Source organism: Esox lucius, chromosome 11, assembly GCF_011004845.1.
Source record: "Esox lucius isolate fEsoLuc1 chromosome 11, fEsoLuc1.pri, whole genome shotgun sequence".
Taxonomy (NCBI): Eukaryota; Metazoa; Chordata; class Actinopteri; order Esociformes; family Esocidae; genus Esox; species Esox lucius.
Window position 1 is genome coordinate 38630559 of NC_047579.1, and position 25153 is coordinate 38655711.

The window sequence follows — 25153 nt, forward strand, 5'->3', positions numbered from 1 at the left end:
CTACGACCACCACTACTACTACTACTACCACCACTACTACTACCACTACTACTACTACTACCACCACTATTACTACTACCACCACTATTACTACTACCACCTCTATTACTACCACCATTACTACTACCACCACTACTACTACTACCACCACCACTACTACTACCACTACTACTACTACTACCACCACTACTACTACTACCACCACTATTACTACCACCATTACTACTACTACCACCACCACCACTGCTGCTATCACTACTGATATCACTATTGCAACTACCATTATTACTATTACTTCTACCACCACTACTACTTCTAACACCACTACTACTTCTACCACCACCACTACTACTACTACCACTGCTTCTATCACTACTGCTACTACCATTAGTACTACTACTTCTACCACCACTACTTCTACCACCACTACTGCTACCACCACTGACATTTCAGAAATGCTAATTCATGAGATGCTAGCTAACAATTTTATGCCACTAACAATCGCAAAACTTTGATGACTTCATCAAATAATTACTCTGTATAAGATATATTTCAAAAATGCTGTTGGATATACTGATAATAGGGGGTTCTACGCTGCTGTTCCTTTGTTTGATATACTGGTTCACTGGTACTAAATACTACATCTATCTTCCCTACCCTCTCCTTTATTCTGTTGCTACTACCAACACTTCTACTATTACTACCACTACTAATACTACCACCACAACCAGTACTACTACTACTACCAGCACCAACTTCTACAGGTGAACCATTGAGAGGCTGCACTCAGGCTGCATTACTGCCTGGTACGGCAGCTGCTCCACTGCTGACCGCAAGTCCCTACAGAGAGTGGTAAAGTCTGCGAAGCACATCATCGGCTGCCATCCTCCCGCCGTGCAAGGCATCTACCATACACAAGCTTGTGGAATGCACCCAGGCTATGGTCTGTTCACACTGCTGCCGTCTGGTAGATGCTACCGGAGCATTGGAGCATGCACTTCATTGACTAAAAAACTGTTTTTTTCACCCAGGCCATAACACTCCTCAATTAGTAACGCTGACCCATGATCATAATGATCACACACAAACATTCTAGATGCTCTGATGCCCTTTCAGGTACTTTAATGGACATTAGAATATTTAAAATTGATGCTAGTTCACATTTTCTTTTTCAGTGTATATTACTACCATGCTTGCCTTTTTCTACAATATTCAATACTTCTACCAATATTGCTGCTAATCTACAGTACTCTTTTTAAACTGCTGCTATGCACAGTGTGATGTATATGATCGCATTATCCTTGTGATATATTTAAAGCTGGGTGTACATTTTCTTCTTAATTCTCACTGTAGTGTGCTATGCCACCATTCATAAGCTTATTGCACTCATGTATCTAATATTTAAATAACTCTATCAATTGCTGCTAGTTTAAACTGTTATGTATATTACTGCCATACTTGCCATCTCTAAATGTTCAATAATACTACCCAGATTGCTGCTAGTTTACGGTACTCTTTTATAAATAGCTGCTATTTAAAGTGTTATGTATATTGTTGCTTTATTTCATTAGTATTTTGAAACTTAATACTACCACCACAACCACTACTACTACTATTACTACAACTACTATTACCACCACAACCACTACAACTACTACTACCTCAACCAGTACTACTACTACCACTACTACTGCCACCACAACCACTACAACTACTACTACCTCAACCAGTTTCTCCAAAGTGACTTGCAATCTTGCATGCAGACGTTACAAAAAGGTGGTCCGGGGAATTGAACCCGTTGTCTATTTGTGCTCCACCAGCTGCTGCTTGAACCATTATCCCAGCTGCTAATTTAATTTTACTTGTTACTTCATTGAGGTAGTTTGTTATCTAAGATACTGTCTCAAGTGTACCCCCCCCCCCCCCCCGAGATAGTGATTAAACCCCGTGACCTTTCAATCACACTATCCTCACCTTATCACTAACCCCCACTTCCAACACCCCCACCTCACACACTCAAATGCATTGTGGGATATGAGGAATGACCCCTGTGCTCTTCTATTGTAATGTAATCAAGGGAAGTGATGCAGGCGAGGGGGGGGGGGGGGCTCATTACAGTCCCTAAAGTGGCCCCCGGCCTCACAGAGCCCACTTTCCACCCCCTCCCCGACATAACAGTGTGACCAGCCCATTATGACATCAGAGACCAGGCTCATGTTTAGGGTTTAAAAACTTTCAAGAAGAACAACACGCAAAAAGGAGACGGGCATTGGAGTTTCAGTTATCTGTCTGCTGGCACGTGCGTGCGTGCGTGGGCGTACTCCCATGAACAACGGGAGCTCATTGAGAATCAATACGATAATACCCTCCGTCTCTGAATGGTAATCGCGGGGTCGCTAGCCAAGGAGCCCGACTCCCATTGATATGCATGGCTCTGAAGGATTAACCCATCCTGCTGCTACCTCTCTCGCCCTGGCTGTGCTCCGCCGGCCTGGGCTTTGTTCCCCAGATGAGCCCTGGGGCTCCGGGCCCAGAGCCCCCACTGACTCTGTTGACAGAGATCAGGGCCGTTATGGGTAGTTGATGTCCTTTCATAGAGGATGACCTCCGTGTCCCCTGGCCATCGTCCTCGATTGACCCACTGCTCTGGCCTGGGAGATACAGAGGTGAATGTATTTACACTGTGGGTCGCGTCGTAGTCTTTTATCCGCGTTTGGCGTTTACCGACTTGGTCCTCTGCAACTCACTTGGTAGACGGCGGCGGTTGCAGCGGCTGGATAGTGAGTTCAACTCCTGCATGACCTTACTTTGATTCCCGGTTCCATCTCTTCGACTGGCTTAAAAAGAGTGTCTCCAGCAACATGAAGCCTCTGGCCACCTGACATTGTGTGGGCCTGCGACTGTAGTTTTCTGTCCTAACTGATGTTCATGTACCATAATGCCCTCAGAGGTCTGCAGGGTCGTCTGATGTACCGTGGAGTGGACTTCCGCCTGGGTGTCATGATGACTGATACAACAGAAACATACTGCCCAGGGTCCCATTCACAAAGCCTTCCCACCGGTCCTTTCATTCCCCCGGCAGTTGGCCCAGTGCGCTGTATGTCTGTAGGGCTGGAGGTCAGGGCGGTGGTTCCCCCCACTGGAGTCTTCCGCTCTCCAATGTGCATCCCTTCTTCCCCTTTCCCTCTGTCTTGCTCACTTGATTTTTCTCTCTTTTCTCGCCCCGCGTTCCCCCTGTGGTCTGTCTCGCCTCCGGCCTCCCCCTCCTCTCCACGGACAGCAGGAGATTATGATGATGGGGGTCATTTCCATCCAGGGTGGTGGATTGTCCAGCAGGGCCCCGGGGGGGGGTGGGGTGGGGGGGTCAGAAACAGGAGGGAGAGGTACAGAGGGAAAGGGAAATGGGGAGGTGAACAAGATGTCCACCCCCCAGCTTTGAAATGGTGATGTCCTCCACAGCCACCCACCATCCACGCACCCCCTCCCCAACCCCCAGTAGTATCTCTGGATGATTCTGTGTCATTGGGTTGAGCGGTGTTTGGGTTCCCCTGGTCCCAGCACCAGTCCCGTGCAGCATTTGTCATGTTCAGAGGCCAGTAGGCTGCAGCTCTACTAGACTTTTGTTCCTCCGCCTGCTTGCTAAGCTGGGGATTTCGCATGTCCCATTACCGTTTGAACTGGCTCGGCACATTTCAACATTTCCAGATCGTTCGCCAGGCCCATTACAAGTGAAAAAGCATGGCATCCATAACGCTGCACGCAGGAGGTGATCATTTATAAAGAGCTGGTCTATATGTATGTGTGTGTGTGTGTGTGTGTGTGTAATGTGCCATTACAGTGCATTAGGCAGGCAGACACCAGTGCGCTGGCAAACTTACAACACACACATTAAATACACAGCCACTGGCGTGTACTTTGTAACAAACACACACACAGAAGGGTGTGGTCAGACGGTCTGGGCGTCAGGGAGGATGCATCTGGGATCTGGGGTCAGCAGGTCATTGGGATGTCATGACCTTGGGGCACATGGTGCTGTCCATCCATACTGTAATCCATTACTTTTCCCCCTCTCTGTCTCTCTGTTGCTACGTTCCTCCCTCCCTCCCACACTCCATCCCCCTCCCTCCACCTCTCATTCATATCTCTCATCTCTCTCTCGATCCCTCCCTCTCTCCAAGTCTCTCCCCCCCCATTTCCTTCCTCCTTTCTCCCCATAACTCTGTCTCTGTCAAACCCTACATCCCTGCATATCTGACATCTCTCTTGAATTCTATCCCTCTCTCTATTTCTCCCTATCTCTTCCTATCTCTACCCAACTCTCCATCTTTCTATCCATGTCTCTATTTCACACTGTCTCACACTGTCTCACACTGTCTCACACTGTCTCACACTGTCTGTGGATGTTCAATGGGTTTTATTGGCATGGGAGCATTTGTTGACATGAATAAAGTAAGAGGAAAATAAGACAAATGTAAACTTCATTTCCCCCCCATTTCTTCAATTTCTTGTAAGAACACTTTACATCAAAACATCAAACTTTTATGCTTTATGTATGTGTGTGTATGTGTACAGTGGGAAGAACAAGTATTTGATACACTGCAGATTTTGCAGGTTTTCCTACTTACAAAGCATGTAGAGGTCTGTGATTTTTATCATAGGTACACTTCAACTGTCAGAGACGGAATATAAAACAAAAATCCAGAAAATTACATTGATCACATGATTTTTAAATAATAAATGTGCATTTAATTGCAGGACATTAGTATTTGATCACCTACCAACCAGTAAGTATTCTGGCACTCACAGACCTGTTTGTTTTTCTTTAAGAAGCCCTCCTGTTCTCCACTAATTACCTGTATTAACAGCATCTGTTTGAGCTTGTTACCTGTATAAAAGACATCTGTCCACACACTCAATCAAACAGACTCCAACCTCTCCACAATGGCCAAGACCAGAGAGCTGTGTAAGGACATCAGGGATAAAATTGTAGAACTGCACACGGCTGGGATGGGCTACAGAACAATAGGCAAGCAGCTTGGTGAGAAGGCAACAACTGTTGGCGCAATTATTAGAAAATCGGTGATCATGAGGAAGGTGAGGGATCAGCCCAGAACTACACGGCAGGACCTGGTCAATGACCTGAAGAGAGCTGGGACCACAGTCTCAAAGAAAACCATTAGTAACACACTATGCCATCATGGATTAAAATCCTGCAGCGCACATAAGGTCCCCCTGCCCAAGCCAACGGATGTCCAGACCTGTCTGAAGTTTGCCAATGACAATCTAGATGATCCAGAGGAGGAATGGGAGAAGGTCATGTGGTCTGATGAGACAAAAATAGAGCTTTTTGGTCTAAACTCCACTTGCCGTGTTTGGAGGAAGAAGAAGGATGAGTACAACCCCAAGAACACCATCCCAACCGTGAAGCATGGAGGTGGAAACAACATTCTTTGGGGATGTATCAAATACTTATGTCATGCAATTTAATGCACATTTATTATTTAAAAATCATGTGATCAATGTAATTTTCTGGATTTTTGTTTTAGATTCCGTCTCTCACAGTTGAAGAGTAGCCATGATAAAAATTACCGACCTCTACATGCTTTGTAAGTGTAACCTGCAAAATCGACAGTGTATCAAAAAAAATTCTGCTACAATGTATAGTAGTGAGTGTACAGCTTGTATAACAGTGTAAATTTGCTGTCCCCTCAAAATAAGACAACACACAGACATTGACCGCTGGCAACAAAAGTGACAAAAATCCATCCATTTGGAGAGATATCCCGGGTAGTTTACGTGTTTCTTCAAGCCCTGTAGGATCAAGGTTGCAGGATCCCTCAGATCGAGACCATGACCTATAGTCTTTTAAAGTTCACACCCTGACCTTCGTGCCCTCCAGTAAACCAGTCGAGCATAAAAGTGTGTCAAAACAAAAACAAACACGTACAGACGCTAAGATTACCAGACAGCTCTGGCCCCTTCCCCACGTCCCCCTGCCTCTCTGTGACTGCCTTGGGCCCATTAAGGAGATAATGAGACTGGCTTTCGCAAGCTCAGACCCTGTGTGTGTGTGTGTGTTTGTGTGCATGCTACTCCGCCCCAAACCAAGCCTGCAGTGTTTGCTCAGTAGAGCTGCATATAGTCACCCCACATCTGGAAGAGCCAGGCAGCTGCTAACAGTAGCTAATCCACGCCATATGCTAACAGCTAACCCAAGCCATCCCCATTACCCTGGGCCTAGCTAGAGTACACACATGGAGATGTCATTGCGCCACTCACTTGCGGCGAAAGGCTCTTGTTTTCACTCAGATGTGTTTTGCTGAATAGATACCGGGAAGAGGTGGTAAGATTAGCTCAACCTAATTTACTTAATTCAATCCAACCACCGTACTCATAAAAGATTAATTTATTTAAATGTATTTTTGAAAATAGAATTTTTGGTTTTAAATTTTATCAGGAATTATAGCATTTTGATGTGTACACACAATATTTAAAAATGATTAAGGCATTTTCTCCCATTCTTTCTTATAGCCTTTTTGCTTTTTATAGCCTTGTTTTACAGAACTCGATTCATTTTAAATAATGTTACAATGAAATGCTAAAACTATTTTCTTTCCATACTGACAACGAGTTAAGTCTTGCTGCGGCATAAGGCAAAACATATTTTTGCATTCTCTGGCCTGACCACTGTCCTGGAAGGCGTATAAACTCACTGACAAATAAACACGGTGCTCTCTGTCAAACAGGTGCTATCGGAGGTGATAGTAGAATTGTGTCAATGCAAATGTGAGATGTTTTAGTCACTTCCCTCCCCCCAAAAAATCTGATTCTGTAAAGTAGAACTAGACGTCAAACCTGATTCAAATTAAAGACTTGTTGATAGGTTGATTATGTCAATCAAGTGTGCAAGTGGCAGGGTAACATTTGAATCAGGTGTGTGAGTTCCTGGGCAAAAACAAAAACATGCACCCCTTTGAGTCCCAAGGACCAGGATTGGGAAACACTGATCTAGATAATTCTCTCGTAGTGTAAAAAGTGCCTTATACAGCAGTGTAGCTGTGTCACCAGCCCTGAAGTATTCCTTCTCACATAGCCCAATATATATGCCATGAGGCGAACTCTGATAAAGCAGTGCCATAAACCACATGGTGTCATCAACCAGCTGTTCATTTCCCTATAGGTTTGGGGAGAAAGCTCCATGTCCCGTATAACCACGAAGAGCTGTAAACAATTTGCTGCAGTCTGCGCAAGGACACAGGAAGGTCCTTTTTTCACCCCTCTCTTCTCTGCTAGTTTGGGAAGTCTGTGTGATGTTAATGGACGTGACAACCATGTCACCCTGTGGACTGCCTTGTGTGTGAAACAGGTTACTGGGCAACCTTCTTCCTGTGGCTATCAATTTGTTTAGTTTGTGGTCAGGCTAACACTAATGAGCTGGTGTCACTGTGCTCCCCTTCGTGTGTGTGTGTGTGCGTGCTCCAGCAGAGAGCCAGGTAGCACGACATCAATTTTGCGAAGGAGATGGAGGTAACTACTGTGGCACAGTGGACCAAGCACTAATGACACCGCCATTTTGTTTTTCGTCACCTACGAACCAATTGATCTCGTTAGGAACTAGCATAATGTCCCTGGCCTTCTCGACCCCTTTTTGAAAACCATGCTTCGCTAAACATGAAACCCGGAGAAGTCCATGGTAGAAAAATTGCACAGTCCGTGTTGTAACCTCCTGTAAATCAGTGATGCTTTGCAAATCTTTAAACCAATAAAAGCAGTAGATACCACAGTGCTGTCTATATGTTATCTTGCAGAGAACAAATACATAAATTAATTTTCTTGCTGTTTTCTGCAATGTAAGACAACTCAAAAATGCGCATAGGGCCTATGGTGAAGTGGAGAGGGCTTTAAGGGGATCTGGGCCTATAGTAAAGTGGAGAGGCCGGTAATAAATAGTTTATTTCTTTGAAGTAACTGTCAGGTCTTCCCACGGATTTCCTCTGGCCACATCATAAACCTCTAAACCCACCACCCTCCAGCACATGAACATTTCCCCCAGTCTCCTCTATCCCAATACAAGCCCATCCCTTTCTGGAATCTCAGCCTCCTCATCTCGTGCAGCTCCACCAGTGCTTCAAAAAAGAATGATAATTGCTCTTATCAAGGACACCATTAATCCACATTATATCAGGTTTATGAATGTATCTGAGGGTTGTGGAGTAGTTTAGGAGAGGATATCTTAAATATCTCCTTGATTGCTACAATTAACAGTATACTAACAATGAAACTACAGTTGCCCAAAACATTCCTTAGGAATGGGCCATTAGAACTACAGGAAAACATTGGCAGTTATTTCCTACTTCTCCTTAACCAAAAGCCAATTTGCGGGTTCAGATTTAAACTGAGTGTGAACGTTTGTGTTACTAATTTGAATCATTAAAGTCCCATGTATTGGCATTCATCACTGTTTTCTCTTCAGCTTGAAGGAAGATCCTCGTTGGTCGCTCTGTTTCTCTCGTAAATCTCCAGCTGCCTTCAGCCAGGCTGCCAACTCATTGCTTTTTCAGAATATAAAGGTTTGATATGCAGGTGCTCGATGTCAATCACTCAAAGTGGGCATCTGTTCAGAGGTTTTAGTTCTCAGCAGGGACAAGAATTATCTCCTGTCTACGCCCAGGAAAATCCCTCTTCCTTCTCTGCCAAACGCTTTCCCTCACAGGTTTCACAGGGTGATTAATGTTTTTTTTTATGTGTACACGCGTTTCTCAAAATCGGATTCACCAAGAGAAAATATTTGCCAGGAACACGGCTTTAGTTTCAATCCTTTCTTTGTAGAACACCAAGGGACATTGTGGGGGTTCCAAAGCTAACTTACTGGGACAGTTGATCTAGAATCAGATCGTTCCTTTACATGTTAATTACATTACTTAATATCTAAAAGGCCAAACTGATCCTAGATCAGCACTCCCACTCTGACACCCCTGACTCACATGCCAACGTCAAGGAGTTTAATGTAGCTAGCTCATCCATACCAAACCTCAATACTTCCTTTATTGGACAAATGGCAAAGATAGGTATGTTAACGCCACATCCAATATGTTCGTTTTCCCTGCATCCTTTCTTGATTAAATCTAAACACTTTGTTTGTATAGCAGTCCATGGGATAAGGCTCTCCTTTACAGCTAATCCCAACACCATTCAGAATCGCTTGGCACCATACACTGTAGACCTTAATGAGTTCATAGAACTCCAAGAAATTAAGGCAATCATTTAACCCTCTTGGGGATGGAGTTCACCAGAGCTTCACAGGTTGCCGCTGGAGTCCTTTTCCACTCCTCCATGATGACATCACGGAGCTGGTGGATGTTAGAGACCCTGAGCTCCTCCACCTTCCATTTAAGGAAGACCCACAGATGCTCAAAAGGGTTTAGTTCTGGAGACATGCATGGCCAGTCCATCACCTTTAACCTCAGCTTCTTTAGCAAGGCAGTGGTCGTTTTGGAGGTGTGTTTGGGGTTGTTACCATGTTGGAATACTGCCCTGCGGCCCAGTCTCCGAAGGGAGGGGATCATGCTCTGCCTCAGTATGTCACAGTACATGTTGCAACAATTCTTTTTTTCAGATCCTCAGAGAGTTCTTTGCCATGAGGTGCCATGTTGAACTTCCAGTGACCAGTATGAGGGAGTGTGAGAGCGATGACACCAAATTTAACACACCTGAGACACTAACAAGTCATATGACACCGGGGAGGAAAAATGACTAATTGTGCCTAATTTGGAAATTTTCACTTAGGGGTGTACTCACTTTTGTTGCCAGCGGTTTAAACATTAATGGCTGTGTGTTGAGTTATTTTGAGGGGACAGCCAATTTACACTGTTATACAAGCTGTACACTCACTACTTTACATTGTAGCAAAGTGTCATTTCTAGGGTGTTGTCACATGAAGAGATATTATCAAATATTTACAAAAAAGTGAGGGGTTTACTCACTTTTGTGAGATACTGCATATTTTCATTTCATACTACTTAAATGAATTGAAATGCTGTTTTCTGAAAAAAATAGATGTTTTGGTGTGCCTTCCTACAGGCTATGGTAAAAGTTTGATTTATGAAGCATGGCCGACAGTCAGCGATTATTTGAAATTGAAAATGTACAATTCAATGATTTTAGTGGTTTCACTAGCTAGTGGATGAGCTGCTGTGCCACCCCTTTTCATTCTGAGTTTAGAATGAGCTTTTTCCATCCCAAAACTGCTAATTCTTTCTACCTCATCCTCACTTCTTTTATATATAAGCAGAAGACTGTGACAGGAGCCAATACGCTTTAGAAAACCCATCATTCAGCGTTACTGGTCTTCTTAAATCTTCTAAAGCAAGTGTGTAGTCTGGTCACAATAACAACTATTTGCCTAGGAAAAGGTCTCAAAGACTGATATGGTTCACCACAAACACAACATACAGTGGATATAAAAAGTCTACACACCCCTGTTAAAATGTCAGGTTATTGTGATGTAAAAGAATGAGACAAAGAACCTGGCAAAAACCTGGCCTTTTAACATGGGTGTGTAGACATTTTATATCCACTGTACATCCCCAGATTTCGATGGGGTTCTATTTGGCGATTTTGCTGCCATCTTCACTTGACTAGCTACTGTTGCACTGAACGTATTATTCTCGTGAGGACCTGTATAAGTCCCTCCAAAGCAATGCATTTGACTGGGTTAACATGTTTTGAGACATTCCTGGAAAACAATAAAAAAATCCCTCCCCTTTGCTAAAAAATCCTATAGGTATTCCCCAGGCCTAGTGACAAGCCAGGCCTGGTTTAAGAGGTTACCTGTGAGCCAACAGCCAAATATGTCAAAGATCACAGATTGTCGATATGTGGGATTGAAAGAGTGAAGAAGTGAAGGGTGCTGTGTTAAATGTGCTCTGAGCAGTGCCTTTAGAAACACAACGCAGACATTCAATGTTTATTCTACTGTTGTTTGTCCACTGACCTTGAACAAAAGCATGATGTGAGACCACAATGAGCAAACTGTTCTAAAGCAAAAACAACGACATCAGGCTAATTGAAATAAAAATGCTCTGTGCTGTACCCTTGAAATGAAGTCCATGTTAAATACTTTGTTGCCAGCCACTGTTCACTTACAAACCCATCAGAAAAATGTAACATTCTATGTGGCTAGTACCTTAGCCGTCACTTATACTGGATTTAATGCCTCGTATCGATTAAGAAATGTGTATTTATTTGATGTGTGGTCTTTTGTCCCGGCCTTTTATAGCTAATATTTTAAACAGCCGAAAAAATCAATACCCGAGAGCTTTAACGTCAAGGACAAAAATGGGATCTGTGGGGGCCTGGGAAGAAGAGGTTGACACATTGTTCTACTTAGGAATGGAGCCATCTTTCACTCAATGACAGCAACCTTGGTTTAGCTCGTTGACTGATGTACAGGGGCTCCGCGACTTGACTATTCATTGCCTTTTATGTGTGCATTGCTGTCCTTACTATTGAGTGTGTGTAACCTTGGCCAAAGGAAGGTGTGTGTGTGTGTTGGGGGGTGTAGATGGGAAGATGTGTGTGTCTGTGCGTCGGAGGGAGAAGATGTCTGTGTGTGGGTGGGGGGGTGTTTCTACGTGGGTATGTTTTTAAACATTATTTTTGGGAATAGAGAGGTGTTCCATGTTTTGTTTGTTGTCGGTTGATGGTCTGTTGGGTTACAGAGGAATTTTGGGGTTAAGTCAGCTGCAATTTGCTGAGGCGGATAGCGAGAAGGTGAGCGCGTGGTGGGGCAGCGCGAGGTGAGGCTTCTGCCTGGTTTGTTGGGTTTATGGAGAGTTCAGCTGCACAGTGAAAGGTGTGCGTAACCGGTGAGCAGTCAATGTACGCTTTTACAGTAGGTGGAAGGAAAGGAAAGTTCGGGAATTTTTTTTAAGGCGTCGAGTTTTAATGCAGAACAGCAGGCACTACACTTGTTTTCATTAACTAGTGGTTCTGTGTGAAGGCATAACTGTACACATTTTTTCGGATTTTATAGCACATTCTGAAGCGTTTTTAGAATAGACACAGTAATTATAGGGCTATTGGCCTACTTGAGTCGATGTCACACATCGCTGCTTTCGTCGTTGACTAATTATGGCTTTTTTTCGCGTTGTTATCAGCTCCCAGTCATCTTGAGAAACACGTCAACCTGCATTAAATTCCACGCTCTACGACAACAACCTGTGAGGATTACAAATACCAGAAGCCAATAAGAGAGAGAGCGCGAGAGAGAGAGAGAGAGAGGGGGGGGGGGAAGGGGTAGGGGTAGGGAAAGGAGGCTGTGTAGGTGGAGCTAATGCGCAGCTGCCGACACTCGTCAAAAAAAAAATTGCAGGGCCGGATAGCCATTGGAAACTGACCGAAGCGTAGAGGTCCCTTCAAAAGATATGGACGCCGGCCCTGAAGAAATGTAACACTTGGTGCCCGAAAATAACAGGATGCTCTAAAAAATATATACTATTCTGTGAATCTTTACGCTAAAGTGCTTACGATGGAACATTTTAGTGCCCGTCGTTGGTCGAAGACATAGGATATTACCCCGTGGACGTGTTATCCGTCGGCGTTGTCATATTTGGAGCGAGTTGGAATTCGGGTGGTGAGGCGAAATATCTCAAAATACGAGATTGGGTGGACACTTCACCGATGTCGGGAGCGTGCTGGACGATAGCCTAACTCAGGCGAGTTTTCTGTAGGACTTGTATTGTACACGGTATTGCATTGAAGTGGTAAGTCTGCTCTACGGACGGGATAGCGTGGTCCACTTTTATCCCCGTGTCGCTCGAGTTGGTCTACACTGAATCGTGGGCATAGGCTATTCTCAAAAGGAGCCTTTTTGTAATCTATTTTTTGTCTGCAGTGATTTTTCCAAGTCACAACAGATTTTCTTGCTACCGTTTGTGTCCCGAAGTAAAACACCACACAGTTCAGTCGCGTTTCTTCCTCGCGGACAAGTTGGTGAACAACGTCGAAGTTGTTAAATAGTAGTTATACCGCTACGACGCTGTTCGGGTGGAAATCCACAAATGCGTTCCGTCCCCGCGATATGTGATGACCTCTCCCGCTCCCCTCGGTGCTTTTGATGCCCTCTCTTTCTTTATAAGAGCAGTAGAACATAAAAGAAAATACGCATTCAGTATTCGGACTGTCTTTGGTTTTTCATGATGTACGAAAGTTTGGATGTGGTGGGACTCACAACAAGCCCGAACCCATTTTTAACTATGGATTACTACCATCAGAACCGAGGATGTCTGATCCCTGAGAAGGGCCTCGTGTCCGGGGCACCCCGTCCCTTCAGCTCGTCCATTCGAAACCAACACTGGAATGGATCAAACCACTGTATGTTGATTTTCACATTACTTGTTTTGTTGTCTACTAACCATTGCTGGATGAGAAACATGTACCATTGCATGCATATTATCAATTGTTTACATATTTGACTCATGCTATATACCGCTGCGGATTGTTAGGTGAAATTAGTAGACTAGAGCAAGACCACACGTTGTGGCAGTGTTTCGCTCTTCCTAAGGCTAGATGTTCTCTCTGTCCGGAGTTATTCAATTTTGCTCGAACGTACCTTAGTCGATGGTGTAGAAAATTCAAATTTAGCTGTTTACGGTGGTGGGGTGTTCTTAGCGAATTCGTTACATTATATCTATGTTCGCAGTGCATACAGCATTCAGACGTATTAGCCACATTGTAAATACATTGTTGCAATGTTTACCACGGCAATAAACCAGTTTCTAGCGGATTTCAATAGCCTTAGAAAACATGACATGATTGAGGTGCCTTTTTACTTACCGTGGCCATGTTGTTGATTGCAAACCACGGGTGTGTTTGTAACTACAAAGACATGGTAATCTACAGGCATGCTACTGTAGCCTACTTTCTTACATGAGATTAAAACAAGTCGACCTTCTGTAACTTGGAACATTGCCAACACATTTCTGTCTTTTGTGCTAAGAATGACCCAATAGAATAACAATTATTGCGGATTTGTATAGCTTTTAGTAGAGTTGACATTTTGCGCATGCACATGGGGCATTTGCTGACTTAGATAGTATGTTTAAGTAAGTCTTTCCTACAAGATAAAGTGTTTGTCTTGTGAGTAAGAGTTATATCTAAAAACAGGACAGCTAAAAATATTTGAATCCTTAATTGCATATAGCCTAATATTTTATACACTCCTTATCCATCCTAACATCCAGTTGAATGGCCTAATATTGTTTAGAATGAATATCAGTCAATGGTAGGCTTATGTGTAATGAGTTCGGTATGACTACATCTCTGTGGTAACACTACACCATCCTGGTCAGAACTCATGGTCTGTGTACTCACAGTGCAAGTGTGACATTTCCTCGGTCATAGTCTGCCTGGAAACGGTGTCTCCAGCGATTGTTTGGACATGTCAACATCGCTAAGCTTGTGTAAGCCTGTTGCAAGGATCGTTTTCTTCAATGGCTTAGCTCCCCTTTCTCATGGAGATGGGTACAATTGACCAAAGTATTTATGCCCCCTCTGAAAGGGGTACAAAGGTCAGGAAGACACAAGGAGGTCAGGAGGTGACCCTGCGATAAGACGGGGGTCACCGACAGTAAAACATCTACAGTCAGGGAAAGGCTTGATCCAGAATGTCCCTTGGGCAGGCGTGAGTTGTCATGCACCGCTTTCTAATCCTCACACTTCTCGGGCCTGTTTTAATGGTTGTTGCTGTCATGGTCACGTAGAGTGCTGTTGTGGTCTGGTGTTCTGGCAACCATTCCCCACCGCTGGCCTGGACAGTTGACCAGAGCCGTTTCAGCTGAGTCAGTTGGGCAAGTCAGAGGCCTGCTTCCAGGTCTCCCATGGCAACGTCACTGTGGGAGAAGAACATGGGCCGGCCGTTAGGATGTTAGACTGTGCCACAGACAAATGACACAGAGAGGTGTCTTCCTTACCCGACCGAAGCACATGTTCTTGTTCCGACGCCAAGCATTTTGTCACGCAGTGTTTCCTTCTTGTCACGACCCAGGGAAAGCAGCCCGGAGTCTTTAAATACGTCTCTGATCCAGGCAATGTTTAACTCTGTGATAAAGGCCCGGTGCGCAGCGGCCCTGCCCCCCCCCCCCCTCCCCCCCACTCTCTCTCTCTCTTCCTCACACCCATTGTACCGTGTGATGGCTAATGGTGTGGTTTGTGCACACGGCAACACTCCCCAAACACATCCCGGCGTCCAGCCCTTTGCAAAATCGTGCCCCGTGCTTTTGCCAGTCTTTTTTGAAAAGGCTGGAAGCCCCCCCCCCCCCCCCCCCCCCATTTGAAAGGACTGGAAAACACCCTTCATGGATGTTTGCCGGGCGCCCCGCCGCCATCTATCTTAAGCCAAAACAAACCTGTGGAGATAGCGACTCACAAAGCCACGGACGGCTTTTCGGGCCCGGCGGTGGAGTGCCATTCAGTGAAGTGCTGTTCACTTCAGCCGTCCTCAGGATATTCCCATCGGAGCACTCCAGTCAGGAAGAGGGGTTATGTTGAGCTTTTCCTCGCCCAGTCGTTGGCACGTCATTGTGGGTCACGTCATTGTGGGTCACGTTGAAGCAGAGTGGATGTTGCGATGTAAAAAAATCAAATAAAAAGCAAGTCGCTGCTATTATCATTTAATTGAGTGATGTTGTGCGATAGCGGAGGACAGGAAATAAGTCGCTGCATTTTTTTTTACTGGCACGACCCCTTGAAGCAGCGACAGGTACTGATAGGAAAGCCTCGCTGCTTGTGTAAACTCTGGCACTTTCACCCGCACCGCGACGTAGGCGCTCCACGGGACAAAAGCAAAACATCCTCCAGGAATGTGTGAACAACACCTGGTAGAAGGAGTAGGGGCGGAGGCGGCGGTCAGGCCTGACGCGGCATAGCAGCACCGCGGAACTCTGGGGGTACCGTCCATCACAGGTTGTTTGAAATGTCCTCCATCAAGCTGAACGACTATGAACCCCCTAGGCCACCGTCTTTCCCAGTTTTCAACTGGTAACCCGCCACCTCAATTCCTGGACTAAGTGTGCCTTGGCTTCTCAATACCAGTGGGCCGCTCGTCTCTGCTAGCCCAGTCACCACCGCCTTTAGCTAACATTCCCCTCCCTGTACTTTGTACCACATGCCAAACGCACAAGGCCTGTGACATTAGCCGAAGAGAAGTTTGTGATGAGTTGATTTTCTGTGTTGTGTTTACAGTGTGCTAACTATCAGGCATCCTATGCAGTGAATTCTGGTTTGGTAGTATGTCAGTCATGCTTTAAGAGTACAGGCATCCACTGAGGAAACAACGTCACCTTGAATGTCCCTCTCCAGCTGTCCCTGGTCTAATGGCTCCTTGGGGTGTGTGTGTCTGTGTGTCTGTGTGTGTGTGTGTGTGTGTGTGTGTGTGTTTACTGTGAGACTGACGGCCATCGCAGAACTCCCGTGGTGCTTTAGAAAGGAGGCCCTTACTAAGGAGGAGCATGTGGTATTTTATTGTCATTATGGAAGGGGGGAAAGGACGGCCTGGGAAAGAGACCAAAAAGCGAGGAGAGGGGGAGAATGGAAGCAAGGAGAAAAATGTGCGAAGAATCAGGAGCATGCTCGACATGGCAGGGGGGAGAAGTGAGAGAAGGAGGGAGGGTGAGGAAGGGGGGGGTTGAGAGAGAGAACATGGAACAGACATGAATGTAGGAAGCGGGGACTTAGAAAAGGAAAGGGGTCGTAAAATTCTGTTCCGGTCTGCTGGGTCTGCTGTGGCTTTGGGGTTGGCAGTCGGCGCCCCAGACAGCGTGGCGGGACCACTGACTAATGCGGACCTCCCTGGCGGGCAGCCTCCCTGGCCCTGTCAGCAGCCCGACGCGGCTGGCAGCGGCGTCTGCCTCGGGTGCTCCTGTGGTTTTGGGCGACCGGCAGCCGGCTGGCTCGGCGCTGGAGACACGCAAGAAGCGGACGGCCAGGCGGGAGACGCTCGGCGGAGTTGACCAAAGCGGCAGCGGCGCGACTCTCTCCTCGGCCTGTGTGTAAATAAAGTCCTCCTGCCACGTCTGTGCCGTGTGTGTGTGAGAGACGTCTTAAAAGGGGGATGCTGCGTTTCCTTCTCCCTGCCAGCTGGTGTGTACTGTAGCTGAGGTTCAACTTTACTGTCAGTCCTGAATCTCTGTGTTTCAGGGGCCATCTCGTGTGAGTTATATCCTGTTGAGAATGTGAACGCGTAGAGCTGGCCTGCGCAAGTCCGCAGCAGCTACTGGAGCTTTGATGGACCGTAACCACAACAAAGATACTGTTGTCTAGACAACGTCCATGTGTTCCACACATTCTAGACAGACAGACGAATGGCGGTGCCTTTTGGGGCCTGGGAAGTGTTCTTTTAGGGCTTTTTGGAAATGTTGCCTTCCCCCTTCTGCTGATGTTGTACACACACATTTCAGCCGAAATCTTTAATCCCGTCTTCATTCTAATGCAACAATGGGTCGAACGCAGCCAGTATTCCCCATGGGGCTGACCATTACGCCGCCCACACCTGCAGAAAACGACCTGTCCATTAGCTCTGCACCAGGGGGGAGCCCAGACTCATGTCACACATGGAATGGAGCGAGGACCAGGGTGTGGGATTTCACCAGCCGCTGGGCGGCCTCCCTTCAACCTCTGGCTCTTTGCAACGCACCAACACGCCTTGCTTCTACTGACATACGGCCCCCCTTGAAGAGAAAATGACATGTATGAGGGAAAACACACGCTCCAGCTTTCACTCCCGCTGAATGGGCTGTTTCTGGAGCTGGTGGGACGTCTTCTAGCGGCTGGCGTCACTCTGATTTTAACTGGCCTGACAGCCTGGTGGTCCTAGCGCCTGGTAAATTGTAATGTGGTGCATGGTTGTGGAGATAGCATGGTTGGGTCTGCCTGGTGCTTTACAACAGAGGGAACACAATTTTCTTCTTAGCGAGGGGAGTTTTGGGTCCGTGGTGGTAGGGCTGGGGATCTGCTGTATCTCAGCTGAGCAGTCTAGACTGTAGAAATAACACCATTGTGTAGACTGGGCATGTAAATGCTAACTCGAGCACTCCAATGGACAAAACAGTCACTACACAGCATTTATTATGCCCAGCAAACGTGTTTATGGAAACCTACAGGACACAGCCAATTCGGCAGAACTGGACAGCTGTCAATACAAATTGTATTCCTTCCCTCACTTGGAATTCCCCTGCAAGTGCAGTGGCTTCCCTTTAGCACCGTGGCTAAGTGAAGCCCATGTCCCGCTAACGCTAAGCGCTAGCTAATGTTTTCTGGGCACGAGGCTTGAATTCCACGCAGGCATGACTTGCGTGGGTTGAGCTGCACTTAACCAACATGGCCAGACGGCCGGGGGAGCGGGGTTGTCTTCTCCCTGGTTACACGCCGTTAAAACGCCAAGGAAAAGGAGGAGGACGAAAGAGAAACCCAAGAACGCTCGTAAAATTTGGGTTGTAAAAATAGGGGAGAGTCTGCGGGCCGAAACCTGCTCTGGCAGGGTGGAGCAAAGGCGGTGTCCGGGGACAGAAGGGAAGGGGGTGGATGGGGTCAGGGGGTGGATAGGAAGAGCGTCTGGCCTTCATGGTAATCCCCGGGAGACAAAGGTCAGAGGATCCAGCCTGTGAGCTCGGTTTCTCCAAGAAACCAACGCAGCGGATCACACAAAGGCACCATGGCAAACTACACGTACACATCCCCACACACGCGCGAAAACCATTTCAGACACATGCACAAAACCCTATTTGTTGGAATTACACACGCAGGCCATTGGGCCTCAGGAACCACAACGACAGAGAACTGACCCGAAAAAGCACGCTGCTCCAACCTAGCGTGATGCCAACAACCCCTCCGACGTGGACCTAGCCCGCCGCAGGCTTCCCTGAAGCGTCCTGAAATATCCCCATAAACAACGCAGGTCAGCCGGCTGAGGTGAAACCCCCACAGACATATGTGAGGGACGGCACCCTGACACGCCGGAGTGTTCTTGTCCTGCCTTCGTCTGTCTGTCCATGGGGGGGGGGGTAATTGAGCTCGTTGGTTACGGTCTGCTTGTCGGTGTAAAACGTTGCTGCCTCCCTCCCGCACTGGAGGCTGTGGGTTCTGAGCTCGTCTTGTCAGACCTGCAAGAGCACGTAAGCCTGGAGAATGCCGTCAGTCATGGGGCGCAGCTTCAGTTTGGGCAGCCATTGCAGCGATGAGGAAGTGAGAGCTGGTGAGCACTTAAGGGGGCGGGATTAAGGAGGCCAAGGACTTTTGGGGACGTGTCATAATGGATGCTGTCAGCTGTCGGCGACGGCGCGATGGTAGTGCTGTGCTCTTTTGATGACACTCATCCGCCTTCACCTTTACTGTACTTGTGTGAACTGCCCCTGAGGCCGGGGTCTCCGCCTCACCTTAAATGAAGGGCGTGTAAGAGTGGTCAAGGCAAACGTACAGGCTGCATAAACAAAACCAGCCTGTCAGCCCACCAACCGAAGCAGCCCCGTCCCGTCCCTCCCCAACTTTCCCCCTTCTCTCTCACCTATCCCTCTCGTCTCTCTCTGCCTCTTCTCTCCCTCCATGCCCTGCAGAAAGCCACTGTCCCCATTTTGTTTTGGATGTCGGGCAGCCTCCTGTGGGTCTGGAGTGAGATCAGGCCTGTTCCTCCTCAGGGGTGTGTGTGTGTGTGTGTGTGTGTGTAGGGGGGTTATGACAACCCACCCAAAACTCAGTCCTTCCTCCTTTTAACACAGTGCTTTAAACAGACCAGTAACAGGGGGGTCACCCTGGGGGGGCAGTGTTTATAGTGGATACACAGCGATGCCCGCTGATAGACACACATCTGACTGTAAGATAGTCTAGCTGGACCCATGAAGCCGCAGGGCCTTTACAGTGTGTTGACGTCCAAACGGTCGTTAAACCTCACATGCCTGCTTGCTAATACACACACACACACACCATTTGCTAATAGAGACTAATACACAGATCCATTCAGTCACACACCACTACCTCTGGAGAAATCCCCAGTGTTGCTTCCTGCCTCTCTGACACGGCCCGGCAGCTGCAACTGAATGTAGGTCAGTGGCTGTCGCTGGGATCCCCTCAGCCATGACCGACTCTTTTAAAGCTGCCACTGACCCCAGGTCAGACTGTTTCTGCATGACTGTGAGACCGATCCCAGATCAGTTCTCTCAGGCGTGACCGGGCTCTCCTGAAGGATGATGCACTGGTCACTAATGGAATTATATAATTGTAATGTGTGTGCAACTGGGTGTTGACTGATTTTTAAAATTGTTATTTATTTTTTTACATGATACATACCTTTTGGGCAGCATGTGATCTCAGTTAATCCAGAAATAATGTACCGCGTAATTGTTCAGATGTTCAATTTGGTCAGGGCTGGCGGGGTAGCCTTCTGGTCAAGAGTCTTAGTCCAGTAAATGAACGTTTGCAGCTTCTATTCCCTGACAAACCTGGTCCTTCAGTCCTCGAGCAAGACAGTTAATTGCTGCCAAGTCGTTGCTGTAAATAACATCTGTTCTTAGCACAATTACCTGGTCAAATGTTGTAAAAATGAATGACACAGCGAGTCAGTATTCAAGTCATGCTGTTCCGTACTGCTGCTTCCGTGTCAGTTCATCTCAGAGCATGTTGGGAGTGGTTGAAATTTGCACAGAGATATGTGTGCTGTTTGATGAGCACTTATTCAAATTGAAATGTAGTGTCAGCATAACCAGACGTTTCTCCAGTGAAATGGATCTACGGTTTATTATCGTGTGCATGTCAGGTTGTGTGGGGTGGTATTTTTCAAACCGGAGCCGATTTTAATCTTCATCTCTCGCAGCTGTCTCACTCCAGTATCCCTGCTTAAAAGAAACATATTTTTTCAGTTGATATGAGAGGCAGTGATTTAGCATTATCCATACACAAGTTTGTGATATGCTCATCTCATGTAAAATATTTAATGCTAAGGTGAGATTTTGAAATAAGACATATCGCTGAATACTAGATGCTAGCATTTGCGTGATCGAAACTTAGTGAGGCGATTTAGGGATTGGAGGGAAGAAAAATGCTGAGTGATCACAAGGCTGGCAGTCAGCACACTGTTCCCCCATCTTAACACCTAAACCTAACCTTAACCCTAAATTTAATCCCTAACGTTAACCCTAAGATTAATTATCCAACCTCTACCTAAACCCATGACCTCAATGGCAGGCATGCCATAGCCTTTTAAACAAGTTTCAGTCAGACACAGCATGTGTTGAAGTAATGGTCGTACTGTTCGCTGACCACAATGCTGGGACGGTTTCTCGTTCAGTTGGCTAATCCCAACCTCTCCTGAGCTCACTGTGCAGTTTCAGGATCAGCCGACTGACAGACGTTGAGCAAAACAACCCTAGAATATAAGAGGGAACCTACTGTGAGAACAGGTCAGACCAGAGCCGATTTGTTTTTCCTCATTCATTAGTTCTGTGTGTTTTAACCAGGGATTATGTCCAGGTGTAACATGTTGGATCCATGAAAGGAACAATTCTGGCTTGTACCTTTGCCCTACTTCCCCCAGGCCGGGGTTTCCTGGGTCAACCCTCACGGTGCTCTTCCATGCACCTACACACACCCATGTACACACACCCATGTACACACACCCATGTACACACACCCATGTACACACACCCATGTACACACACCCATGTACACACACCCATGTACACACACCCATGTACACACACCCATGTACACACACCCATGTACATACACCCATGTACACACACCCATGTACACACACCCATGTACACACACCCATGTACACACACCCATGTACACACACCCATGTACACACACGGCTAATCTCATTACTAATCTTGATCTAATTAAACCCTTTCCCTGTTTGGCTCCTCTGTCCATCCCTCTGTCTCCTTTTCTCTCTTTAACTCTTTTCCTCTTGGTCTTTCTGTGTCTGTCTAATTCTGTCCATTAGCTTCTTTGCAGAGGAGATAAGTCATCTGTTTTTAGCAACAGTTCCATGGGTTTCCAGACGTTTTAAAGATGTAGCCTGAGCCTTTCTCTCTCACCCCCACATGCTGCTATTTGTCCTTCACACTTATTTGTTGCTTTTCCTGTCTGGACGTCCCTTCTCCGACTGCTCTTGGTTGCTTGCCGCTTGAGAATCCCGTAAAAATGCGCCATAATAGGGAACTCGGCGCAGGTTGGTTTTGCGGAGGGCTGGAGGAAGCCGTTTGGTAGCTGGGCTCAGAGGCCGGACACAATGACAAGAAGTCTCCTGGCATTATAATCCTGGGCCCTTGTCTTCAAAAAGCATTAAAACAATTCTGAAGCAATTAGCGTCCAATCAGAAACGATTGCTACAACGCTCATTTGAATATATCCGTGCCCATCGCTTATCTGTTTCAAGCAGGCAGCTTCAAGAACTGACAACCCAAGTGGCCGCGCGCAGTTTCTCGTCAGAGCGGTTAGCGTGTTCGAGACAGGAACCGGGGCTCCGCGCACGGCCCAAATTCAGCTCTGTGTTCATGCGTGACGGGATTTGAGTGCTCTGGCATTTCACCATGCCTGGTGGGGATCCCAGCCAACTTCTCGTGTCAGGGAGGTGCCCTCCTGCCCAGCTCCAGGCACCTGAAACGTCTCAGAGTGCCCGGGATGCTGGGTCTGCACCGGTGCCAAAGCTTGGCTCGGCTGTGTTGGGCGGGAGGGGATATAATCCGGCTTTGGGGAACACGGCGGTGGCTTCCTGTAGGGTTGGCTTTAAGGTTGGCTGGGAGAGGATTGTCAGTTTAACTTCAGATCCAGGCCCTCATGGCAGTCTATAGTTAGTTGTCACAGAAACTCACGTCCCGTAGTCTAAAATTGCAGCCTTGCAGGAAATGAGTTAAGTCCTGGGACCGTTTCAAAAGATCTGATACACCAGACATCGACGGCCACTGATGGAGTCATTTTGCCCTCAGAACCTTCATGGCGGTTTTGGTTACATAAACGGTGACTGTTGTCAGGGCTTCATGTTCCATAATGAAGATGCATGCAGTCCAAGTATAGTAACGGCAGTGGTTTAATTATGGTTATTGTTGTGGTTGTGAGTAGATGTACCAAAAGACAGGACATCACAATTTACTCTCCTAGGAAGCAGCGGTTATTTTCCCTCCCCTCCGCTCTGCCCTCCCCTCCCCTCCTGTCTGTCTTGCTCCCCACCGGGGGAGACGACAACTCCCCGGGCCCCTCCTCCTGCTCTCTCCTCCCTTGGTCTCTTCATTTTGGCTCTGCAGAGGGGCCCTGGGGAGGTTGGCCGGGGTGAGCGATGGAGAGGAAGGGAACAGAGACAAGAGGGAGGAGATTAAGACTTGAAGCCGAGATGAGAGCAGGAGAGACGAGGGGACTGAGCACAGAGGAGGTCTGAGGAGATCATTGAGCCCATCGTTCCTTGAGCTGCTCCAGGGAGAGCGAGGGAGAGGGGGAAGATGCAGAGATTGAAGTGACAGTTTGCGTGTCATAGCAGAGGAAATGGGAGCTGCACTGTGGTTGTCAGTGCTGCTACACTGAGTGTGGCTAGGCCGCCGTAGATTCACTTGTACAACCTGGGAGTTCGACAGCCATGGTCAAATGTGTAATGAACGCATCTAAATGTATAAAGTCCCGATACACTGTTCAGTATTGGGAACTGAATAAAAGTAAAGGATGTCAAGTGACCTGTTTATTTCCTGAACCGCTCAGTTCTCTTCGGTCTACTACGAAATTGAATTTGTTCACATGAATAACGTTTCTAGTAAAGAAGAAGGTAGTGTGAATCATTCTAACCAATGTACATCCTGTTGGTGATTCAGACAGACCAATCACGGTCACATCCGTCAATGTCCCACCCACTCATTGTAGTCTTGACGATGGCAAATCAAGTGTTATGCAATTGACAAAACAAAAAGCGTTCACAATTGATACAAGTTCCTGATCTGCAGCTAGCCACATGGGACAAATGGTTTAAGTGCCTTGTTTTAGCCTGGGTCCCAGTGGGTTCACTGACTGCTTGTAGCCTGGCTTCCAATGGATTCACTGCCAGGTTTTTGCCTGGGTTTCCAATGGATTCACTGCCAGGTTTTAGCCTGGCTTCCAGTTGTTTCACTGCCAGGTTTTAGCCTGGGTTCCAATGGTTTCTCTGACTGGTCGTTGCCAGCCCCATGCTGCCCAGAGGCACTGAATTCTCACTTTGAAAAAGAAATGCATGAAGGTGAACAGGAAAGTGCAGCATTGGGTTTTCAGGTGAACATTTCAAGGCAGGTAGACAGGCAGATGTTTCAGACAATACCATTAAAATAATTGAATCGGGTCGTCTAGATCTCCGTCACGTAAACATTCGGACATGTGACGTTTGTTACACAACCCAACACTTTGTGTGTTTACATCCAGTGTATTGCTCTGCAGAACAAACAGATGGCTTTCGTCCTGTTCTCTCACCAGCAGAATATACTACTCACTAACTGTGCGGCGCCTGGGAACTTTCAGGGTTATCTCATGTCAATTCTCTGCCATGCAAACAGCCCTTTGTCCCACCAATCAGAGCCCCTGGCCGGTGCTAGGGGGCCAGAGCTTGGAGGTGTGTGTGTGTGTGTGTGTGTGTGTGTGTGTGTGTGTGTGTGTGTGTGTGTGTGTGTGTGTGTGTGTGTGTGTGTAAAAGACAGAAAGAGAGCGTGTGTTGGATTAGATCCAGGCCTCTGACTCACTCTGACGGTCTAGAGCTGGAGAGAGGGCTTGCTCACTGAATGACCTAAATCCTGCCTCTCTGTCCCCTCTCCTCCTTTCTCTCTCCGTCCTTTTCCATCACTCTCCCTTTCTCCCTTCCCCTCTGACTTCCCCCTCCTTCCCACTTCCTCCCCCTGTCTATATGTCTCTCTCTCCAACTCCCCACATTATTATCCCCACCCATCTCTCTATCTCACTCTCTTCCTGTTTGCCTGGTCATGTGATCTGCCCTAGTCTTCTGTGCGGTAACCTTGTTGAACCCCTCTCATTCTCTCGCTTTCATTCTTTTTTTCTCCTCTTATTTTCTTTCTCATTCTCTTTGTTTTTTTCCCCATTCTTATTGTCTTTCTCTACTCCTCTTTTCTTCCTCATGTAGTAACATACTTATTTTCAT

At 46.9% G+C, this 25153-nt stretch overlaps 1 protein-coding gene across 3 annotated transcripts in view; it reads left to right on the forward strand.

The window, feature by feature from the left end:
• Positions 1-25153, forward strand: part of rarab (retinoic acid receptor, alpha b) — an 89183-nt gene that overhangs the window by 34927 nt on the left and 29103 nt on the right. Inside the window, exons 1-2 of one of the 3 annotated variants that reach the window (XM_034295043.1) lie at positions 12643-12716; positions 13275-13374. The exons of 1 other annotated variant lie outside the window; for it this stretch is intronic. Coding sequence is in view for 1 of the 2 variants with exons in the window: in XM_034295041.1 (XP_034150932.1) it covers positions 13197-13374 (178 nt within the window). In the remaining variant the exon portion in view is untranslated. Of the gene's footprint in view, positions 1-12642; positions 12717-13196; positions 13375-25153 lie in introns of those variants that run through there. One more of the 3 variants, XM_034295041.1, reaches the window with a different exon arrangement.